Source organism: Melopsittacus undulatus, chromosome 1 (assembly GCF_012275295.1).
Source record: "Melopsittacus undulatus isolate bMelUnd1 chromosome 1, bMelUnd1.mat.Z, whole genome shotgun sequence".
Lineage (NCBI taxonomy): Eukaryota > Metazoa > Chordata > Aves > Psittaciformes > Psittaculidae > Melopsittacus > Melopsittacus undulatus.
Window position 1 is genome coordinate 37,968,137 of NC_047527.1, and position 25,041 is coordinate 37,993,177.

At 38.4% G+C, this 25,041-nt stretch overlaps 1 protein-coding gene across 3 annotated transcripts in view; it reads right to left on the minus strand.

Annotated features, from left to right (window-relative positions):
- The window catches only part of CHD7 (chromodomain helicase DNA binding protein 7), an 89,401-nt gene that overhangs the window by 54,591 nt on the left and 9,769 nt on the right, over positions 1–25,041 (minus strand). For 2 of the 3 annotated variants that reach the window (XM_005152518.4, XM_031052060.2), the window contains exon 2: positions 3,832–4,253. In XM_005152518.4, coding sequence (XP_005152575.2) covers positions 3,832–4,253 — 422 coding nt within the window. The remainder of the gene's footprint in view (positions 1–3,831; positions 4,254–25,041) is intronic. The other variant, XM_031052061.2, reaches the window with a different exon arrangement.

A 25,041-nucleotide genomic window follows, 5' to 3' on the forward strand; every position in this document is an offset into this window, starting at 1 on the left:
CTCCCCAGGGCGCTGCGTCCTGCTGTCCGCACTGCTGCCCTGCACACAGCTCCTTCCCGCTTCCGTGGCCATGAGCCATCCCCTTTCCGATACAACAAACAGCAAATCTGTGCGCAAAAAAAAAGTCGTCTCCACCTCCCTCTGAAAGAGGTAATTATGCTCATGCTTAGCAGTCCTCTCGTGAGCAGCAACACACTTGCCCTACCCTGCATCCCAGGCTGCTTGCTGCATGTGTGGGAAGGAAGAAGAGTTTCCCCCTGCGACAGGGAGGGGAGGAAGCAGATAAGGGCAGCCCTGCAAAGCGCAGCACACTGCTTTGAGGAGAGGGGAGGAGGCACAAGCTCCTGCAAAGAGCTGCCATTTGACCCTCACTGCTTCTCCCATCGTTATCAGTGGCCACTCTCTAGGGTTTCATAGGAAGCAGTGGGAGAGGTATCAGCTGTGCTGCAGCGTGATCTTCTCAAACAGGTGGTCCTTATCTCCTCCAGGGACAGGCACAGGAGGAACAGACATCTGAGACATGACTTTGCAATTCAGTAGGACTACTTGCCTTTCGCTGTCCATCTACTTTTGGAAAAACCTGCCTGCTTTGTATGTGCCTGAAGCTGGCTCCATAACATTAACAGCCCACATAATATCACCCACACAACTTAAAGAAAACCCCTCACTTATGAACCTAGGTGTATCTATATTTTGCTTTCAAACCTGACTAGTCTGGTCCACAGTAGATTTATTTTGCAAATGTTTATTTTCCAACCACCCCTATATTTGCCTTTCTGTATTGGAAGGATTGGGCTAATACCCACTACAAGTCTAATAGCACAGTATTAAAGTGTGATGTTTCTTTCAAAATCACCTAGTATGCAGTTTAACATACTAGCAGCCCATTTGGGTATTTTCTTTCTTGTTAAGATGCCATGGGACATGCAATTCAAACAAGCATGAAATTAAGTAGTTTCTTCCATTCTCCAAATCTGACTGTTGTCCCTCATGTGAAAGTGTATTTCAGAGAGCCAGGCTGCTCATTTTGTCACAACTTACACTGAACAGAGACAACATGTGAAGGGTAAACAACAACAAAAGAACAGGAAGTGTAAGAAAAGGATTGAACTGTTACTCAAAACTGGAACTGAAATAGCAGGGTTAAATTATGAGCTATATTAAATTATAAAATGGTTAAGATACTTAAATATCAGACTTTTTATCTGTGTGTATACTGTAATACAACATGTGCCAAAATTAACTATCAAGGGCTTGTTGTGCTCTATCCTAAAAACTGTTGCCCTTCAGTAAGTGCATCTTCTATGTCTGACTTTATTTACCTGAACTTTACATGAGTGCAAAATGCTTCTATTAAAACTATTTAAAAAACCCATCTTATTCAGGAATGAAAGCTGTTAAGTTTTGTACAGCATATAGAAATCTAAAAATCACACTACTTTCAATGCTTAAAAGCAAAATACTGAGCAACAGAACCAGTAGTAGTAAATATATGCCAGATACTAACTTGATAAAAATATTTAGTTCCACATAATCATCCATAATCTGTATTACCTTGCATTAATCTTACTCATCTCAGCTACTGTAGTATTTCCTTTCCAGAGTTAGTGCTGCTGAAATACTGTGGCTCAGATGATTAAATGTTTGGACTGCTGATTTATTTAAAAACTTGATTCAGGGATCTGCCAGTGGACAGGTTCCCCTGTCTGTGATGTTGCCAAAGTAAGCAAAGTTCTTTCACTGATTTAACATTCCTTGGCAGCACAGTCTCACAGTTCTTCAAAGAAGTTTGATACTGAAGCTGACAAGACCACAAAATGAGAATGATTTTGATTTCAGGAAAGCATATGATAACAGAGACACAAACCTATTATTGAAAAATTAGGACTTTCTCCACACCCCTGAGTTAAGCATAAGGAATAACAAATGCTCCTAGTGCTAGTCCAAAAATGTTTTTCTCACAGGTAAAACAGCATGACTTAGTACTTACTAGAATACTCATTTAACCACCCAGGGACAAGAGTCATTGCAGGGGAAAGAGAGTAAAGACTCTCCTACAAATACAACTAAGAAAGCAGTGATTTCTTCCTTCAAGGGAAACAATCTTCCCTTAATCTGCATGGCACACCGCAAGATTTAGGGAGATGCACAAAAAGATATTAGGATTGAGTTGATGGGACAAACTAGCTCTGAAAGCTGATGTTCAGCACAACCAGAGGAACCCATGCATGTTTTTGAGCAGGCTCCTTCTAATCATTGCTCATTGAGCTTCATTGTAAAGAGCTTGTAAAACTGCACTGAGAAGTCCTGCAGGAAAAGGTTTTTTACTTCTTAGTGGCAAAAATTGTTGGGATGCTCAATACCATGACAACATGGCCTAGTCATCCTCTAAATCTTCGAGTATAGGGAAATGGAACAAAAAGGTTATTTTGGCTGATATGGTATTTGGGTTTCAAAAACACATACTTGGAGATACATAATTTCAGTTTTTCTAAGCTGTAAATTGCCATATATATAAACCCCATTCTCAGATCAGTCTGGAACACAGCCAAAGCAGCTTCTGCAATAGGTAAACTATAATTTACTGACCAGTTACTATACCTTGTTCAGGACAACATTTGATTTTACTAGGCAGTGTTTCACGTTCTTCAGGAAGGGTCGTCTCTGCTAGTACAGAAACTTCTCTTTCTTGCTACAGGAACAAGTAACATCTTAATGTCCATGCCTTGCTTAGTCATATAGCTGTATCAGACCTACCCAAGAGTAAGTCTTGTAGCATATATGCAAAGCTGATTCATTAACCACAATTTTTAAACCCTAATGCAAATGGATTTTGCAAAGTGATTTGGATTAACCAAGTCTGGCTGTGCTTCCATCTGGAAGTTATATTTTATAATGCTAGCCACATCTTGAAAAACAGATTCAGATGTTTGGAACAAATTCAGAACAGTTGTAAGAAATTCTAGGTACAAATGAAAAAAGAAAAAAAAAAATTGAGCTTTAATGTCTTTTTCCTCTCAGATTTCTTTCAAGTAAGCATTTATAATCATGGTGTTTAGGGAGTTGAGGGGTAAGGAAAGAATCTGTGTTATTATCTACGACATATTTACTCATGTGTAACAGCAGTTTGTTCTTTCTCATACTGCTCTGTAGCATTTTAAGCCTATCCTGATAAAGGGACATGCTGAGTGAGAACAGGTAAGAAACAGAGTTGAAGCATCTGGTTTATCCATAACGAGTTTCTGCTAGGAAAACTGTCTTTACATAAAACACAAAATGAATATAATGCCTGCAGCAAGGATACATCAGTATTCATATAAAAATGCCTTTTGAACAGCAGAGCTTATAGCTCATGGGTTGTGTTGGTTGAAAATAGTGTCTGTAAGGGTTGTGCAACATGTAAAAATGTGAAGTACCTTACTACTGTAGAGAGAAAAGTATCATCAAACTTGTCTACTCCAAGCCTCCATCTCTGGATTTGGTCAAACATACATTAATGTTGAACCAATTTAATTTCTCAGTACACAAACCACACAGAAGGACAGATAAGCATTAGCAGAGAGTTAGTTCAGATATCTAACACATCCAGAAAATTTTATGCCTTCAGAGAAAAATTAACCTTCTGCCTTTCCAGCTTGTTTAAAATAACCGTGAAGCCATAAAGAGGAAAGCCAAACAAGAGATATGTGCCCAAGCTCCTCAAAAACATGATGGTAGAAGGCAAACGACAAAACAAGATTTCCTCTCCACCCACACCATTTAGCACAGATGCTCTAGAAATCCCACAAACACATTTTTTTTCTGCTCACATATAGAAGTTTCCTGACTTACCTTGTCTTTTTGCTGGTCTTGGGTTTTGGCGTTGTATTTTTTGCTTTCTTTTCCTTTGGCTCTTTTGGGGTCTTAGGGACTTTGGGGGTCTTGGGTTCCTTCTTTTCCTTGGGTTCTTTAGGATCCTTCGGTTCTTTTTTTGTCTTGGGCTTTTTCTTTTTCTTCTTCTCTTCTTGGGAGCAATCCACTGAGTTTCTGCTTAGATTCTGGCTGTCAAGTCCCCCAGGGAAGTCTTCCTTACCAAAACCTTTACTGGGACCTTCTGCAGCAATGTGATTGTTTTTCTTTTTCTTTTTCTTTTGCTGTGGCTGCGGCTCAATTGCTGGCAGATAATCATCGCTTTTCACAAGCTGGGTATTCGGTCCACTAACCTGAGTCATATCCGGCACTGGTTTCTCTAAAAAGGGTTCCGACGGAGAATGCTGGGAGAGACAAACAGAAATAGAATTGGAGATTTGCAACTTTGATTTCTACAACTTTACTCTTTTGGAGCAATTGATCGCAGACAGAGAAAATACTAAGCAGAAGTTTAACCCAGTAGCGTGTCTGAAACATTGTACAGTAAAAGAGTAAACCCCAAAGCTTTCTGCAGTTAAAACATGCAAAATTACCAGAAATTCTTGATATAGCAAGAGTAAAATCATTATAAAGCTTGCGTGTAAAGTGGAACCATACTAAATATTTAGTCTTCAAGATTCAGATGCAAAAGGAAAACAACTGTTATTTCAAATATCTCAAAACAGAATGAATAGTAGTTAGGTAGTAGAATGAATAACTTGTTACAAATTATTCAGTTGCACTGGCAGTTTGTTTCTAGACATGCAAAGGAAAATACAGTCTATTCACAGGCTGCATTTATAAAAAAATAATAAAGACAATATACATTGGTACAGCTGTGACAGGAGGTATTTTGAATCAGCACATGAAGGATTAAAACCACTTTAAAATGTAATATAACGCAACATTTTGTGTCAAAAATCCACAGCTTCCTACTTGTGAAACAGGTTTGTTCCTGCTACAGATTGGACAGAGAATTACCTTAAGCATTTGTGAACCTGAAAAGAACAGTCTATTTGAAGTTTCTACAGTGTTATCAGGATTACACCAGACTTACAAAGTACATGAAAACTTGGGTACAATTACACAAATGTCAAATACCTGATCTAAACATATTGGTTATATTTGCAACTTTTTTTTTCTTAATGGTTCTATTCTGCACAAAGATCCATGAATCTGCAATGAAAAAGGTCCAAGCTCTACCATGACTCTGAAGCATATTGAAGCTCTAATCTGCTTCTCCTCTCTGCCTGCCTGTGGCTATGAATGCCACATGACAGTGCTTTTCAGGAAGAAAAGTAATAGCATAACACTGTACTGATGCGTTTCTTACAACCACAGATATGGTCAAACCATCTCCCACACCCTCTCTCTCTCTGTTTCTTCTTTTTTCTTCCCTAACAATTAAGCTGGGATGATTCTAGGTAGAAGAGTTCTGCATTAGCCATGGTCATGAAGTCTAGCTGTTCAAGGTGTTTGATTCATTGAACTGGAGAGAAGAAATTTAGAATTAGAATTAGAGCAAATCAGAATTTCACTCCTAGGAATAGCATTACACACACTTAGGCACTGCTTATTCACATTTCCTTTTCTCTGCTTTTTATTCAAACTGCACTTTGTAGTGGCACGCATGCAAATGAGTGACTACAAACCCAACCCCTGAGCATAAGGGGAACTGATGTGCAGAGATGTACACTTTAGACACCTAGATCTAAGAAAGCAGTGCACTTAAGATTTAGTAAATAAAATTCTTAATATCATTACATGAGAAAGTGAATGCATATGTATTTTTCTAAATCTATTAATATTATTTTCTGAACATAAACAAACTGAACCAGTGCAGTCTTATTTTCTGCATTTCTTCACAGTAGCAAAACCCCCACTCTGCTTGAATAAACTAATGTATTTAGAAGCTACACAAACAACAGAAGCAGCAAGGTTTTAAAGAAAAAGACAACTCTTTATTGCTCTTTGGGAGAGGCTTGAATGGTACAAGCCAGAAGTTACAGTTCTTCATGGAAGAGACTCCAGGACAGGTTTACTTGGCTTAACCAAGAACTTTCAGGGTGACTTCTGCATGTTTCTGTCCTTTACCTGTTTATTAAGGTTGATTTTAATGTAATGGGTCTTAGCTGTAGTGGAAATTCAGCTATAATGCAAACCTAATGCACCTGTTGCGTTAGCACCATATCAATCAGCTCCAAATCAAGGCAATCTCATGTTAAGCATCCTGAAGTATGAACCAACACCTCTGCTAGAAATCTCTAGTCACCATAACATGTCTTCACTCTGGGAAGTTCACAAAGACTGGGGTATCTGTATAGAAAACACCGATCCCAGGAAGTCAGTGGCACCAATGCGTTCTGCAGTCCAATTATGCATTACATAGAAGTATTTTAAAATCTTTTCCTTGGTTTTGAATTCTGGTTGTCTCAGATTTTTTCTGCAACACAGAACAAAGCTATCTTCTTTGTACCTTGTACAATTACATACTTGTACTAACACTTAATTTTGGGTAGGAGAAGACAGGAAGTATTAGACAGGTCACCTGGAAGTACTTCTTATCCACAGATTTTCAGAGCAGTACTTTTAAATTACATTTCTGATAGTCAGTATATTTCTGTATTATCTGGTATGTCACATCTCATGCAGCCCACATTTTTCAGAGACCCTGAGTGCAAGTTTCATCAATGCCTTCACTGCCCTGTCCACCACAATACTATAAATACTCTTCACTTGCTGTGCACACCATAAGAAAGCTAAGTTTTTTTTTTATGATTTGTAAAATTTGTACTGAACAAGTAGCTTGTGTTTGGCACTACAGTATTTGTTTGCCATATTAAGCGAAACTTTTACAACTATCTAAAAACTTTTTAGAACAAATCAGAACTGGTAGTTTAATTCCTCTTGACATGTGAAACAGCTGAGCCAACAAACACTGAAACCCACAAGAAATCCAGTAATGCCATGTAAATTTAATTCTATAAAATTTTCAAGTTTGCATCTTCAATTAGTCATACAAACCCTGCCACTGAAATCACTATTAAGTTTTATATATGCTTCACTATATCTCATTACTTTTTAAATCCAATTAAAAAAAATAAATAAATCCTTGTTTCCTTTCTAACACTTGCGGGGGTTTTGGTTGGCTGGTTGGTTTAGAAATCTCAACAACTTCCAGCACAGTCAGCATGCAGACAGCTTTCCAAGTCTCCACAACAGCAATCTCTGCCCTTCATGATTTGACATTTGTAGTTTGTGGACAGAAGCTAAAGCACTGAGAATGGCAGCAATCGTTGTAGCACACACTGTAGTATTCAGCCTCTGGAAGATGTCATCCTATGAAAATTCAGATTCTTACTACCTCAAAAAGCTTAGCCGGAAGAGTCCTTCTCGTGCTCTGAAACAACTCAAGACTATGTATTAGACTTAAATCTTATGCATGAACTAAGTATTCAAACAAAACTCACCTTTACCAACAGTACCAAGTTATGTGCATTACCAAGCATACAAATTAAAATATTAAAATTTTGTTTCGTATCATTCACAGTCCCTCAAACATTAAGCTACAAAAGCCAACTGTGCCTTAATTAGGCTTTGGTTATATTTCCTTTTACTTGAAAATACTTTTGCCACATGCCATTCCCATTACAGTTTGGCACATTTTGTAATTCACTTATATGTGATCTTTTAAATTGTAGCACTTTTTCGAAGAAATGGGTCTGATTAACTTTATTTTTCTAGGAAGTCTGTGCCTACACTTTTGCAATATGCTAAAACAGTTTATCCCTAACTGACAACCCCACATTGCTCCCTAGTGTGAAGCTGTGTAGGAGCAACACAAACCTAGTGAAAAGAAGAGATCGAAAGCAGCTTGAAAGATGCATTTTCTTACCCCAGACCAGTTGTCTGTGCTTCCTTAAAAACAGATAAAAGGAAGAATGGGCTTTCACTAGCAAATATTAGATTAAGCCTACCCCAGGGAATTATTGCAAATAGTTCTACTTCTTTACATCGACAAAGGATTAACTCTAGTTACAGGGTCACAATTTCTAATGGAAGATCCCATTTTCCATTTATGAAATTAAAAAAAATGTATATTACAAATTTTGACCAAAAGAGTGAAACATTTTTCTGCATAATTCACAGAAATTGCTTCTCCTGCTGCTTTTCATAATAACAAAGCTATAATTTAGCATGTTGGTACAGAATTTAATCTTCCAAGGAAAAGAAAACAGTGAAGATTAAACAAAAATAGGTATTCATCCTATTTGAAATTGCAGCAGAATTATTTTTGGTATTATCTGAAATAAGGTGAAAAAGGTGCTCAAAAATACTGGTGTGTTTACTAGACCCACATCTCTTTAAATCTTTTAGAGAAAAGCTGTTTTTGTAAACATTTAACAAAGAACAGATGGCCTGTTTTAATCATGCGAAAAAACCTGGAGCTCACATTAATACTCCTACCAGCGACTACTGGGCTCGTCACCTCCCTAACCAGCCGCATGGTACAGTCTTCACTGATACCATTTCATTTTACAATGGACATTTGCTCATCAATTCCCATTGCTTGACAGTTAATCAATGCTATTAACATGCAATATCACAATGCAGGACACTCCTAAAGATCGTAGCTTATTACAGCAAAACAGGGATTCTTCTGGAACTCTGAGGAGTTAAAATAATTTGCAGCTCAACAGGTTACCCAGGAGGAAAAATATGCTTTTGCATTATCAGTAAAAGCCAACAAACAAAAACATTGAGAAACCGTTTATGGAGTGTAAAAATCTCACCTGCCTGGAGTTCAAACTTAAACTTCTAAACATGCTATCACCAAAATTTGAAAAATTAAAAGTGAGGCTGCCTGCGTTTCACAGCTGCTTCCATGTTTAGAGCCAAGATCATTCCCTGCAGCCCAAAGCACAGAAAGGTATCTCAAACCAGGCCTGTTAGGTGAAGTGGCAAGATGGACAGCGTGTAGGATTAATCCAGCCAGGGTTAGTGGCAGGGAGGGAGGTTAAGGAGGAGAATCTTTCTGTTGCTTCAACAAGGATTGAACCACAATCAACTGTACTTAAGCACTAAAAGTAGCTGAGTATTGCTTCCCTAGCAGAGCAGTAACTTGAGCTAATATTGAGCTTTAAGGAGAAAGAAGCAAGAGCAGCGAAGTATGCAACATGACTGGCTAACTTCATGAAATTTAAACAGCAGCACCAAACAAACAAAAAAGTTCTTTTTTTCCGGGATTACTTTCATTTTCCCTTCCAGACTCCCTGGGCTTTTTCATACTTTAAAAAAGATCTACTGTAATCACACTTTATTTAAATTTTGTTGAACCAAGTTGCGTAACAGTAGAGCCAGTGCTCAGTCAGTTCCCACTGGCTCCAAAATACAGACCGCTCCAAGATATTTATACACATTAGATAAATCATTACTGAATATTCTCATTTGCAGCAACTGCAGTCCTGTTACAGTATTACCTTCACTTGGAAAAGTTACAACTGCAACCTGCAAACAAAGTTCTTTTAAAGTAAGACAGACTACAGCATGGTTTCTGGAAGCAGCTCTACCTGCTGCCCCAGAGATCACAGGTTTTGACTTTGTATCCTTCCCAAAAGCAGAGTCCCCAAGGTGTTAAAAGCCATCACAGGTAGAAATGCCTCCACGATTCTTCCTTGCAAAGGTTAATTAGAGGATTCATCATCCCTCAGGATTATTATGAACAAACTACTCATCTTGACTATCCTCCAAACAAATAATTTGGTAAGTTTCTGCATCATGTCTCCATACATTGCTTTGTCCCTGCAATTCTCAACTTGTCTCATCAACACTTTCAGCATTAGGCCTGTCCCAGTGCTCCCTCTGCGTGAAGCAAGCTGTGGCTTTTCTGGAATAACATAAATCTTCTCAGACATTGCCCATCTGCAAAGCTCACATACCAGTAAAAGCTCCAGAGTAAACAGGAACCAGCACCACCTCCGGAATGGCAACCAAATACGAGCACCTACATACAACAACAGTACAGCTGTACAGTATTTTTTCCTGTAGTAAGTGAAGTCCAGAAACATCCTCAAAACTGCTCACACACATAATTCTTTCCAAAGTCTGTTTTACCAATCATTTCTTCTCCTTTATTGTGAATGATGATTCCTTCCCTCTTCTGTGGAACGGCTGTCTTAAAGATGGTGTATGTCTTTATGAAAATAATTACTAATCGAAAAATATTTCAGGCAAGGTGACAACTGGTATCTTATAACACTTATAAAACAAGTGTTATCAACAACCTTCTCTGCAATAAAGGGAATGGTATCACACCAGATGAAAATGAAAGAAGTCTGTTTTGCAAACAGACCCAATAGGAATCTTGTCCGTTTCTTTTGCTATACTTCTATACAAACCACAGATTAAAATGTATGGAAGACAAAGTATTATTAACGCCTTCTTAGCAAGACACAACTTCACAATTAAAAAATCAGTTTGCACTAAAAAAAGTTCATGTTTTATTGAAGTGCTGCTGCAATACCATTTTATTTCTTACACAAGTCTTAGTATAGAACAGACTATTCCAAGGGTATATTAAATCCTCCTGCTCTGTGTCTGCTAGTGGAGACCGTCTTTAAAAATTACGCGCAACTATTAAAAAGTTAAGACTTTCTGATCCAAAGTTTTCAGAAAAGCTCTGAATCAAAACTGCTGTAATTTTGATGCCAGCAACATCCTAACAGTGCAGTGGAAGTGATTAAAACCAATCTTAATGCCCATAGCCAGTAATGCAAGAGTCTGATCATCGTTGATTCGGCAGAGCTGAAAGTATCACCCCATTACTCTACGTGGAAGAGTAGAAACATGCTATACAAAACACAGAGTTCCTTAATTAAGTCTCAGCACAGCTACAGTACCAGTAGTAGAATTATTTATTTTCTGGTCAGGTGCTCTGTGGAGTAACACAGATTACAGAATATGAATGATACTAATGTGGCTATCCAAAAAGCAAATACCATTGTATTTTACAGTAACCATATGTAGCAACACTGTGTCATGCTTACATAAAAGTGAGAAATATTACTAAGCTTGTGGAGTATTAGTCAGTGCAATAAGCACCAATGGTTTGTTCACAGCTCAAAAAAAACAACTAACTTGTCCTGTAAGAGAACTCTCTAGTTACTGTCCATCAATCAGAATTGACAGTGTTGATCAGACAACTGCCACCCCTATGATAATGAAGCATGTATGCTGCAAATTCACTTTCCACTAAGAAACTGCAACAGCTACCACATGGATTGTTTGTAACTGCTGATGTAACTGTGATGCTCCACAAGACAAACATTTTATTAACGCTTTTTTGCTACGCATTACTTTGCAATATATACTGCCTTAGACAGCAGCGTGAGATTGCTCCTAATGCTAGCAGGGCAGGTCTTAAATATGACACAACTGTAGTCAGACTCTCCAGCCTCCATCATTGCCATGTAGACTGGTTGAAGACTCACCATTCTGGCAAGTCTTAACTAGCTCTGGCTGTCAGGACACAGAGAAAGGGCGGGACAATTAGGTACTGACTGGCAAATCCATATTCCTCATGTTGACAGCTTGTCTAGTTCAGGCCTGCCTTCGCTGACCACAGAAATTAGGTTTCCTTTAGCTGTATGCTCAGTTATCAAGCACTAGACATGCCAGAAACATACCAACTTGAGTTTTACCACATTAGTTCTGCAGGGTTTATGCTATACAGTCTACACCAGAGGTGGGAAAATGACAGGCAGAGCAGCAAGAGTCCTACTCAAAAGTGGCCCATAAGTATCTTTTTCTTAACATCTTCCTTGCCAAGTAGAACCTGTATTTAAAATTTGGATAGTTTCTCTGTGAAGTTATGCCCAAGCACAGCTATAAAGATAACCTAGTGCTTACTGGAGAATTCCTTGGATTACAGAATATCCAAGGTTTACCATTCTGGTCTCTTCCAACCCCTCTAAAACAAGGTGGCAGCTACACATCTCCAGGCAAGATGAGAAAGTCACACAGTAAAGTAAAAATGTGTCAGGATGAAACAGTTTCCAGAAGACCTAGTATAATACTTCAGATTGTCCAGGAAAGGGAGCATAAAGGAGGAAACACCTTCACATATTCGACCAAAACAGTAATAGCATTGAAACTGCTATTATTAAATACATAAGCATTATAAAGACTAACTTATCATTTTAGCATATATACAGGCTGCGCTGTTGCTCTTGGGCTTGCCTCTACGTTCCCCACAACCTTTCAGCACCACCATGAAAGTGAAGCAGTTCCTCTGGTTAAAACATGAACATCTTCCCCTTCTTGGGCACATTTCACGAACCACACTTTGAAACCAAGGTCCTCAGGGAAGAGGGGGAAGTGTTCAGATAAATAGAGACCTACCCTCTCTGAAGGGTAACCCATTCCTACATCCCATTGCCTGCCATAACCACAGGTTATGACGCTCTGATACCAACTATGATTTCTACTTAACGCCCTGTACCCTACCCAGAAAAAGAAAACCCAACAGTCGTGACTGACTTGGTGTATTAAGCGCTTACAGCCTGCCCACAGTAACTGAAGTGATAATATATCCCCTACATTTTGTTTTTCTACAGAAGTCACTCAACCATTTTAAGAGGGACTTTAATTAGCTCACATCTACTTCTATCAATGCTTTTCTCTAGCGTTATCAAATCTAAATCACAGTGACAGAGAGTGAACAGCACCAGGTTTATAACTAAGGAGAAAATCAAAGACCAGCATGCATGTTGCAAATGCTGCTTCTTCTGACTGCAAACAACTGAAAAAGTTTCGTGTAAGCTTTTGCTGCTGCAAGCAGCAGTAACAGCAAAAACATAATATGCTGCAACAGCAAAAAGTATTTCTATTCTGGTACTTTTTAACTGTACCCCTTTTAGCCCCCAAACAAGTTAACAAGAAAACTTATTTAACAGGCTATAGATGTAAAAAATACACGTGAAAGGTAGTAAGAAATATCTGAATCTTACATGTTTATGTAAGAGATACATACTCTTAAAGAACATAAAAATATAAAGTGTATATGTAAATTCAGAAGTGATCTCTTTTTTGATTTGCAAAATCTCTAATAAAACACCCTTTACCTGAATTCAGGTAAAGTACACTTTATTTTTTCATGTTTTACATCAAATAAAATGCATTTTAAACTAAGGAAGAAAAAACAATAGAGAAAAGCAGCATGTTTGCTTTAGGGGTTTTTAAGTAGATGAAGCTGAAGATCATCAGGCCAGGAAATTTTTTATTCCTCCTGCCCACTTGGCAGCACCTAAGAATCAAGTGAATACAAGCTTCAGAAATACCACCCATTTGACAGACACCCTGTGAACCCTAGTCTGTTACTTGTAAGGACAATATGAAATGCTTTTCAACAATGAATCAAAAGGACCAAACTGCAATAAAGACTGTAAGGAAAGTACACTTGGAGCAGGTATGAGCACAGATGGGAGCAGTGTGGATATAAGTGTGTATTGCCCTAGTCTATTTACCTGGCACCACTCTCTGTGTATATATTTTTTTACATCATGCCTGTGCCCAAACGTCCTCAAACTCAGCTTTATACACTTCATGCCCATGCCTTGGCCACACTTGTGTACATGCACCCTTGTGTCCCTTCTTCTGGGCTTGGTTATCTTTCAGTCTCTCCCTACCAGTATCAGGAAGACCATAGTCAGTTCTTTCAGCCTTCTCATGGTAAGCCATGCTCGACATTACACACCCACCTGCCCTGGGGCAGCCTCTCACCCCTCTTCTAAGGTCCTCAACAAGTCTAGCACACCTGTGTGGAAAGCCAGCTCTCGGGAAACAGGCTGGAGATCTCAGCTGCCCACCAAGCCCTTTTGTAGAAACGAATGAGGGCAGTATCTGAAGGGCTTTACTTCATACATACAAAAAACAGCTACAGCGAACACCATCAAAATACTTTCAAATATATTTTTAGGTGATTATGTACACATATGCTGTTTGTTCCAAAACATTAGGAAGACTTGGTAAAACCTTAGCACTTTCCTAAACCCTTCCTTATATACCCAGGAAAACAAGAGCTCAGCACTTTTGTTTTAAAAGTTCTCCCTCCCCCGTCACATTCTAGACTTGCTAAACGTGCATGTTTAAGAAACCTGCACATATCAAAAAATGTATCAATCACCTAATGACAGACATTGAACATCAGATCATGAGGCTGGTGAACAGAGGATGCAATTCATAGAGAACTTTTACTAAGAACTTTACCACTTCCATCTGCAAGCCCTCACACAAAAAGAGCAAGTTTTCCCCAAAGGTATACATTTATACCATGTTCCAACAGCTCAAGAAACAGGCCTTAGAAGTTTAAGATTTCAACAGATGCAACAAAGGACTTGAAGCTCTGAATTTTTACCCCTGTCTCTACACAGGAGATCCCACTGAAGTCCCACAATACTTCCACAATGCCATCTGTAAGTATTTCTATTAAATAATCAAACATTCCGAATTCTTCCACGATTTGCAGCAAGACTTTTTCAATTTCACCAGGATATCTTGTGGATAGAGTGTACCATTGAATAAAAATGACCTTAAAGTACTAAAAGCACTACCAGCACAGATAATACACTTTGGTTTCAGTTTGCAGCTGACAAACTTTTAGTTCACCAATATTCTTATGACTTGTAACGGGCCCCAACAGAAAAATAACACATAACTCTTTCTTGTCTTGCCATCCCCCCCCTCTCTGCAATGTGCAGTTGCACTGTATCCACAATCAAAAGATGAAAACTTCTTGAGTCATTACTTGAGTTGGAAGGGTTTTTTTGTTTTTAAACTACAACTTGTACTCAAGGCTTTTTTGGCTACAAATTTTAAAAAGCATACAGAAGTCACTGATCCCATGAACTTCTAGTACTGTAGCACTACCAAGGGAATGAAAGTTAAACCAGCCTAAACCAACTTTGATTATTATTATGTTACTCTTTAAGTCTACTGACTTATTCTGATTAAAAGGGCCTCCTCTCAGAATTTTCCTCAAAAGGCCATGTTTGGTCAGTGTTTTCTGATACCATGATATATACATCCACAGTAGCTCAATCATCCTGTCTTTACCGTTTATGTCTGCTCCAAATCTCAAAAATGTTTTCCTTGCTGTTGTTACAATCTCACAGTCCAGATGAGCACACTTAGTACTAGAAGATTCACAACTTAATATTATTCAAAAGTTAACATTTTGATATTCTAAATGCCATTTCCTTAGTCACAAAGAAGCTCCACATCGCAAGAGAAAAAGGAACTCCAGAATCCCACTACCACTTATTTCTATTAGCTGTCCCTAATAAACTGAAGTGACTTTTCTAACCCATTTTTATCCAACATTAAACTGGTTTTGTCCAGCAGAAATTCAAAAGCTTTCTTCAGACATTGACGAAGCAAGGCACACTGCAAGTGAAATAGTAAACATGCAATGTTGCCTTGGACAAAGAATTACAGTTCACCATAACCCTAGGAAAAAACTACTATAACACCTTTTTTTTAATAGTAAATTATTAAGTAATTCAAATAGTCAAAAACAAAGAATAAATGTTGCTAGTGTCACTTATGAAACAAATTTTACTTCCTAGTACTTAACTTTTTACAATAGTATCTCTAACATACATGGTGACCTCCCTTGTTACTTCCAGAATTGCTGCCTCATTTAGCATATAGAACGGGTAAGACTTCTAGATTAAATCAGGTCTGACTAAGATATTATCCTGAAGAGAAGACTCATGTTACCTTGAAAACAGCACAGAAAAGGGAAGACTGCAAGGAGATTGTCTGTAATGAAAGCAGTGAATGTCAGGCAAGATAATTTCTTGTCTTTTTTTCTACCAGCCTCAACTCACTGCAGTGTTTTTCAATTTTTTTTTTCCAGAAGGGATCTAGTTTGTTTTTGTCTTGTTTGGGTTTTTTTTCCCTTTTGAATTACATATTAATTTCTTCCCAACATGGACCTCCAGCAAAGGACCTGTTGAGAGGTGCTCAACCACAACTGCAAAAGACTACCTACTTGGATAACTGCTGGCTTTGGCATTAGGGCAATACAGCTCTGTGCAGCACACACTAAAAAGCCCCAAAGCCTGTACCTATAATTCTGGCCTAAGGCAACTCCTCCTGCTGTCCTGGTTTCCTCGTATGTACAACGGAGAATATGCATTGTAGAAGAATTTAGAAGATGAATGAATTAGTGGTTGTTGATGTTTTCCTGTGTTATGTTCAAAATTACCACAAAAAAAAGCTTATTTAGCTATTTATTATTTATCAAAATACTGAGAGAGACAGTGTCTGTAAAAGAGTCAATCTGTTTCATGAGATTCAGTGATGTTCAAGATTGGGTTTACTGGATAATATACAGTAAATAAATTATCAGGCCATACCTCATGTAACAAAGCCAAATGAAACAGCTATTTCTATCACAGTTGATCTTCTGCAAGTAGAAGGGAACAATAAAAAATATGTCTGCATACACAGATTATATCCGATTTCATAGGCACAAGAAACATATAGCAACAGTCCTACTTCACATCTTTCTGAACTTCCAGCTTTGCAGTTTGCTATCATTCTGTAAACACAATTGTATAAAATGTGTACTAAATTACATAGTTTAGCAATTTCTGTAACTTATTTTGTTGTTTCTCGATCCTTAAAGTTGAAAACACAGCACTGCACCAGCTACTAAGAAGAAATAGCTCTTACAGCTGACCCCAGGACAAACTGACAAGGTACAGGGAAACATAACCAAAGATGACTTGCCACCTGTAGATACAAACAAGGCAGATTCTGCAGATGGTAATGAACAATTGAGAGTTTTCTGGGTGTCCTCATCACATCCCTCTTTCAGAGGCACTGACACTGAAAAGCTCTAAGGTGTCAGATGAAGTATGTGCAGAGACAGCAAAAGTAGAACTAGAAGCTACTTTTTTTTTCTCACATACACATGTATTTACAAATGTATGTATTTGAACATTTAACTCTTGTGTTCTTTAAATTTCCTCTACTGATGTCTGTCCTATTCCCAAACTGCAGCTGTTTCCATGTCTGCTTTCCTATATATATAAAACCCCCAAACCCAAAGCCAACCTGCCACAGAAATAAATCATCAACTAAATCATGCAGGTTCTTCCCTAGTTACATACTCAAGAATTTTTTACATCTTGTTGTGTAGAAGATACTCAGTCCTCATATTCCACATGTTCTACAAAGATCAAATGAAATACAGTGGGAAGCTAGGATTTTCTTTTCCTTCTCCTGCCTCTAAATAGAAAAGGACAATAACCTGAAAACATAACGACTTGTGCAATGTCTTTCCTTATATTTTGTTTTAGATACACTCCTAAACAGTTACAGAAAAGCATTAATTCTACAAAAGTCTCTCTGATTAACCAGCCTTTAAATAACTAATGTTGATCAAGTCATGGAAATCAGAGGGCAAAAGGTACAATATATCCTCAGCAGTGATGCATTTTACACCAACGATACTTATTTTATGACAGAAAAACTACTAAAGATTTAATGGTGCCAATTAAAGAAGCCAAGAGTTTGCATGGCTCAATGGCTGAGTCATAGACCTTTTCTCTCTAATAGGTTCCATTATAGCCCTGAGCTCAAGCTGTGGGAAGAGGACTGCAGATGAGTAAGAGGAATTAAGTGTTTTTACATGCTATCACAAAGTAGGTGTCCTTTAAGCATTACGCTGCTGCAACTCTGGCAGCAGTAGAGCAGCTTGTGCTTACTCAGAATCCTAGTTTTAAATGGGATGTTCAGAAATTTGTAGACATCTTACAACTTCAAAATGCTGTCAAAGGAATTAAGCCCTCACAAATTTAACTAGTATTTCATACACATTTCCAAACTTGAAATACTTCAGTACTTGTCATTTTTGTCTGAAGTTATTACCCATTATTTTTGGTATTTATTTATGTTTACATAAAACAAGGTAAGCCTGTAGCCGAAGACTACAGTAGTTTGTATTTAAACAAAGGATGTCTATAAACAACTTGTGTGATGTACAATGAGGAGAACAAAATTAAAACATTGGAAGTGCCTCTCAATGGCTCCCAGCAAACCCAGGGCAGTATATGTTCCATAGTATAATACTGTACAAAATTCTGATCATCAACCATTAGACCTCAGACAAAGGTACAAATTATCTTGAAGGAGAAGTCTAAAGGGAATTTAACTTACTTTAGATAGATTGCTATTTATAAAAGCATTGTCAGATCCTACTACATGAAAGAGAAAGAATTAAGATGGGTAAAATTGGCAAGACAGCAAGTTGGGTATGAAACTGGCGATTAATAAAGTTAGGATGGAAAAGTCAGATGTCTATTCCAGCATTCAGAGTAATCTGATTTGGGTAAGATTTCAGATAAAAAAGGAGTAGTGAAAGCAAAAGCCAAGTACTCTTTAAATTGAAGTTTGATAAGGTTATGAGAAGTAGTTCATAAGATGGTTACATGTTGATTACAGTTACATGTTGGTTACAGTTGAACTGGAGGCTCAACTTAATGACCCAGCCAATCTTTACAAGTACTTTGCTCCTAATGCATGGTGACAGTAAAAATCAACAGTGAGATCTTGTTTAGATTAAAAAAATAAACGTTTTTAACAAATGTAATTTGGAGTATGACAAATACGGAACATATTACTTCAGAAATTAGTTAAATATGCATAGAACAATTACTTATGCTTCATTTTCTATGGGAAGGAAATCTCTAGTAAGCAGAACTATAGGGCTGGCAAGACACGCTTCTCGTCACAGAAGCTCTACCTTCAAACCTGAAAAAAGGGATTGGTTACCCAAAAAGCTTTTATATTTACACTGGCCAGTATCATTTGAAAAAAAATTATTAGGTATTACCTCTTTTATAAACCTTACTTCGTTCTCATCCACAAATCATCATAGCTATGAACATGACTACTCAGATACCGTAGGGAAAACTTCTGTGATTGCAAGTGTTTGTATTTATAACTTTTTTGACTAGGAACTGTCTTCATTCATATAATGAATGACATACAAAGTACTACAGTGCTGTTTGTAACAGAAAAGATGCCACAGTCCTTTTTTGGTTTGGACAATTTTCATGAAACAATACAGAAGTCATTTTTATTTTCAAGTACTTCAGATGACAGAGATTTGAGAAAAGTAGAAATATGCTACTTATAAAATTACTGGTCATCAGTTGTTCATTTACACAGTTGCATTATTTAAGGTTTGGGGATATACTTGTAAGGACTGGGTTAGTTCAGGAGATGCTGCTATCCAATTGCTTTGCATGTGTCTTAACTTGCAACAGGAATATTGCAACTCAAAAGGTTCCTGAGAGAATTTCACTTCTTTCTAATGTTGTCTTGGAAAACTTATTCTTCCTCAAGAAGCTTCTTATACACAACAGCCCTAACACACAAGATCTGAATCAATGAGGATAAATGAAGATAGAACAAATTCTTCCCTCAAAATGTCCCTGGCCTGCTTTGATGTTCTCCAGACCACATGATTACCAATGTGAACTCCTTCTCCCATACCCACCCAATGAGGCAATGAGGTGATTTACAGGGGTGCTTTGTTTTGGGGTAAGCTGGTACAGAGACACTAGAAAGAGACAGAGAACAGAAGGAGTTTTTTTAGCTTTTACACCTACTAGTAAGTGTATCAGACTTACACAGTTAATCACTGAAAGAGCAAGACAACCTGCAGATCATACTTCAGCTACCTACAGCCCAGGTTTTCTTGTATAATATGTGCTCCCTTGGCAAGATTTTCTTTGTTTTCCTTACAAATACAAGCAGCTACCTCTTTGGCATCCATAACTCAAAGAATATGTTCCTGAGTCAAAAGGAAAATATGCTAATCAAAATGTAAGTAATTTTATGTTTATGACTTCCAAGAAATAAATTGGTGGTTTTCTAGGACTGAAGGTAGATATTTTCATGTGCACTGCTAATATTGCTTTTATGTATTAGTCCCCAGAGTTCTGCACAAAAATTTTTGATTATCCAATTAGATATAGCTACTAAAAGTCCTTTACATGCAGAAAGTTACTTTCTGAAGCTGCAATGGTTTTATTTTGGATATAGACAAAGCAGAACAGAATAGTACACCCAAAGGCTTTTTGCGTTTTTGAGACACAGAAATGCACAGAAGTCAAGCTGGCAATTGTAGCAGCATGCAGAAGCTGAGGAACAAGCTTATCAAGGGGTTAACTCTTGTCAAGGCCAGGTTCCCTCAGAGCACTCGGCTGCTGTGGCAGGGGAGGAAAAGTGAGGACGTTTGTGGCTCTCTACGTAACCCCATGCACATTACCTGGCTGCATGTTTCCAACCTGTGAAATGCCCTGCCAGCGTATTCCCAGCAACTCAAATTACTGAAAGGCTTTATGATGGAGGAAGTCAACAGACATGGAGGGTATATATCACTGGCTAAATCCATCTTTTTATAGCTGGCTTACTAATACCAAACTGTTGAACAACCCAGGTAACTGTGGTTTCATGCTGTCGCTTTCCCCTACAAGATTGGCAGCTCCACAGAAAGGCTGTTTTGCCCAGTTGCCTTCGAATTCAAAGGCAAATGTAACATTTTTAGTATAGATTCCTTCCATGTCCTTTCAAAAAAAAAGGTGCCACTGTACAATCCGTTACCTGGGAGGTGAGGATACAGAATCTTGACCAGCCAACACAGAACTCACAGAACTTGCTCCTCTCAAAGAGATCATGGAATGGTTTGGTTACCTTTAAAGGTCATCTAGTGCAACCCCCTGCAATGAGCAGGGGCATCTTTAATTAGATCAGGTTGCTCAAAGCCTTGTCCAGCCTGGCCTTGAATGTTCCCAAGGACTGGGCATCTACCGCCTCTCTGGGTAACCTATGCCAGTGTTTCACCACCTTCATTGTAAGGAATTTATGCCCTGTGCCTAGTCTGAAACTACCCACCTTTAGTTTAAAAACATTACCCCTGTTCCTGTTGCAACAGCCCCTGCTAAAAAACTTCTCCCCATCATTCTTATAAGCCCCCTTAAGGAGCTGGAAGGCTGCAATGATCTCCTGGGAGCCTTCTCTTCTCCAGCCTGCAAAGCCCAACTCCCTCAGCCTTTCCTCACAGGAGAAGTGCTCCAGGCCTCTGATCATCTTTGTGACCCTCCTCTGCACTCACTCTAACAGGCCCATGCCTTTCCTGTGTTAGGGGGCCCCTGAGCTGGACATGGTTCTCCAGGTGGGGTCTCATGAGAGCAGCGTAGAGGGCACGATCACCTCCTTCGACCTGCTGGTCATGCCCCTTTTGATGCAGCCCAGGATATGACTGGTTTCTGGGCTGCAAGTACACACTGAAGCCAGCTCATGTTTGGCTTTTCATACACCAGTATCACCAAGTCCTTTTCCAAAGGGCTGCTCTTAATCCTTCATCTTCCAGCCTGTATAGATACCAGGGCTTGCCCTGACCCGGGTATCAGAGCTTGCCTTTGGCAAACCTCCAGAGGCTCACATGGGCCCACTTCTTGAGCTTGTCCAAGTTCCTTTGGATGGCATCCTGTCCCTCAGGTGTGTCAAACACACCACTCGGCTTGGTGTCATATGCAAGCTTCCTGAGGGTGCACTTAATCTCAGTGTCTATGTCACTGATGAAGATAATAAACAGTACTGGTCCCAGTACGCTTTGCTGGAACAGGGGGTCCCTACACTTTGCTTCACTGTGGTGCAACCACTGTCATTTTAGACACCAGCCTGAGTAGATCCATCTGGAGTAAGATTTACATTACAACACAGAATTCTGTTCTATCAAATTTCTTCCTATTTTTTAACCTGTAAGCCTCTAGTAGCGTAAGTGTAATTCTCCTTAAAAACTTCCTATATGATTGTTATTGCTTAGCACATAAACCTGCTCTCCTTAGTTACCTTTCCCAGGCCACTCAAAAGCAGTCTGCAGGGGTCTTCAGGGGTATACAGCCCACAGGTTGAAACCACCAACTCAAAGAAATCTTAATGGATAAACACGAGATACTAAACTGAAAGAGACTGTCAGTAATCAGCTCTATTCTTCTCTTGCAGTGAGTGGGAAGACAGCAGTTCTCCAAATGGCCTTTCCATTGCAGTATTGCATTAACTTCATGATACAGTGGGCTTAAAATTACAGACCTGTTAAAAATCCTTTGATGTTGTATATGCTGTCCAAGATCAATTTATGTCAAAGAGCCCAAGATACTTCTCGAACTCTAGGATTTTTAGTCACAACAACAAATGAAGAAGCCTTTGAATACGTTATTTGTGGCATGTCACAGGTAGGCTTTTCCCAGCTCCTCTAGTAATCGAACTAACAATTTAATCTGAAAGTGCCATTACAACTGGAGGGGAAGGAAAAAAAGAAAGATAAACACCCAATCAAAACCCCCACACTTCCTTTTCTGTGGACAAACACCTCGTTTAACAATACCAATTGAGATAACTCTTAATTATAATGTCTAAATCATAATGCAGTTCTCCAACCAATTTGATTAATACTATTCTATGAAACATTAAATACCTTATCTTTAGTATCCTAGCTGCAGCAGTGCTTTACACAACCCATATGTAGCAAAATGTAAAAATTCCTACACGGAGGTCTTAAATCACATGTGTCTACAGCAGTATCAGGTCTGAATTTTGTTTTATATTGTGCTATTGTATTATAACCAGACAGCTGTGTCTAAAGCGAGCCTTTTAACTTACCCCTCCTTGCCAGTAGCAGTTTCCAAGTTACATTTTCAGTGCTGCTGTGCAGTGCAACTGGGAACTGAAGGAATAACTCTGCTCTGCCCCACTCCCCGCTGCTGCACAGCACCTTGTGAGCACACCCAACAGCAATACAAACATGAAACAACCTGTGTCAGACAGCAAAAGCTCCCTGAATCCCAGTCCAATGCCTTACTTACAGAGTTACCTGGTTTTCAACAAGTTTTTCTGAAGTATTTCAAATGAGGCTACAGCAGAAACTTAGAATTAAGTAGTCTTCCAGTATTGTAGGTGTTTGTCCCTATGTCCACAATAGACAATGCTTGCCTCAGTAAACATCTGCAATATCCCACTAACCAAGTGAAATACAAGTAATAACTACGAAGCCCAAAGTTTCATACTAGTTTTAATGGCTATATATTCTATATACAGCTGTAGAAGTAAACTGTGATGTCAACTCTTTATGGTAAGCTGTTGGTTTAAATTCAGACATGTGCTGCATATTATAAGCCCCCCACTATATTTAGAAACAACTGGCTGGTACAAAAAGATTTCTTCCAAAAATAAAATAAAGCACTTCATATCATTCAGCACTTGCACGTAAGGAAAATTACAGTATTATCACAGTTATCAGAGTCTTTCAGGGCCAAAAAAGATATGAAGTACCAGAATGCAAGTGGACGGAGGGCCATCTGGAGAGAAAGGAGATGCAAAAAGAGAGTGGAAAAAACAGTTGATATTGACTACTGGATAGTAGGAAGTTTGTTATGAAGCTTGTTATGAGTCCTCTCTCTTTTCTTACAGGAACACTAAATCCAAATATCTGTAAAAGTATTAACTTCTCAGTTACTGTTGTCATAATGTTCTTTTGGTTGTGGGCATCACAGAGACATAATAAAACACAATTTAATTAGTGCAATTAAAATTGCCTGATGTTTTTCTGATTCAACTGATTAGTCAGTCTGTTTTAAGAAAGAAGTCTGCTGTAGGTGGGTATATATTCCCATTAGGAAATCTTGCCTTACACAGGAAAATTTCCATCCTGATTAAAATAACAAGAGTTTACATTTAAAAAAATACAGGAAAGTGAAAGATGAAATTGAAGAGTTTGGCACTCCCTTCAACATGTTATGTCAATATAGCACACATACATTTGGTGCTGTATACTGAACAGTAAGTGTTGCACTCCTAAAGACAAATATTTGTAATTTTTCCAAAAATAAAAGATCAGTATTCCACAGAAACCTACCAAGCTCCAGAAGTTCAGATTTCTTGACACTGAATTTATACTACAGCAACCTATGCAGTATGAGCCAACTACCAGAAGTTCATAGGTTTTGCGCTTGTTTAGCATAATACATTACCTGCTGTCTCCTAAGCTTGGCTAGTACAATAAAGGAGGAGGAAGGAGTACAGGAGGGAGATGCAGCCAGGTCCTTGGTACTGATTCAGGGATGAACAGGTGATGGAACAACAGAAGCAAACGAACAAAGATTCCTCCCAGACAGTGGAAGATCGGAGAGAGATCCACTTGTTTTCTTGAACATCTTGTGTAACTGCACGACTCTCAGGTTAGACCTCACAATTACCAAGTTTCTATACAAAGAAGTGGGATTTCTGCTATGAACTGTTGGACCAGTCATTTTCATTTTCTTGAGCTGAACTCTTGAGAGCAATACTGGAAGGAGTGATGAGGAGAGCAGAGAGGGGGCGTGTTTAGCAGTAACAGACCTCCAAGTAAGAACTGAAATCTGGAGGTTTATGAATTTGGATTTTGAATAAATTACAAATTTATGCCCATCTTCTACATGTTCCTCTTCATAAACAGAGGCAACCCTATTACCAACCTTGCCCAGTAACTGAGAAAATTCTAACTAAATAGGATAATATCAAGGTCAGTAAAATCAGAAAGAATGCAAATTCCAGAGTTTATAGATCAAACCCACACTCACATCACTAAGCCATCCTACCTCTCAGTTCTGTCTCTTCATAAAGAAGACTAAGAAGTTAGTCTTTTTATTTCTAACTTTTCATGCTTCTGAACTATTCTCTTATGTTGAAGAAAAAAATCCCATTGAGTGCTCAAGGAAAACAACTCATTGACAGGTACTGGAGGCATCTTCCCTCATTTGAATGCATGCCTAAAAAAATTATGCCAACCTCTCTTTGCTAGAAAGGGGATGCTCTTTTATCTCTTCAGTTACAAAATACCTGCAAATAGTTAGTTAGAAGAGAAAAAAAAAACTAAAAAAACCCAAAAGAAAAACACATCTAAAATCAAATAATTCATTTATATTTGTGTGGAAAAAGGATCAAGAGGTGAGCTAAAAAAATTTGGGGATAAGTTGGAATGTGACCAATTTGTCACTAACTCAATGAAACAAGAGTAAGCTCTGACTTCTAATGGAA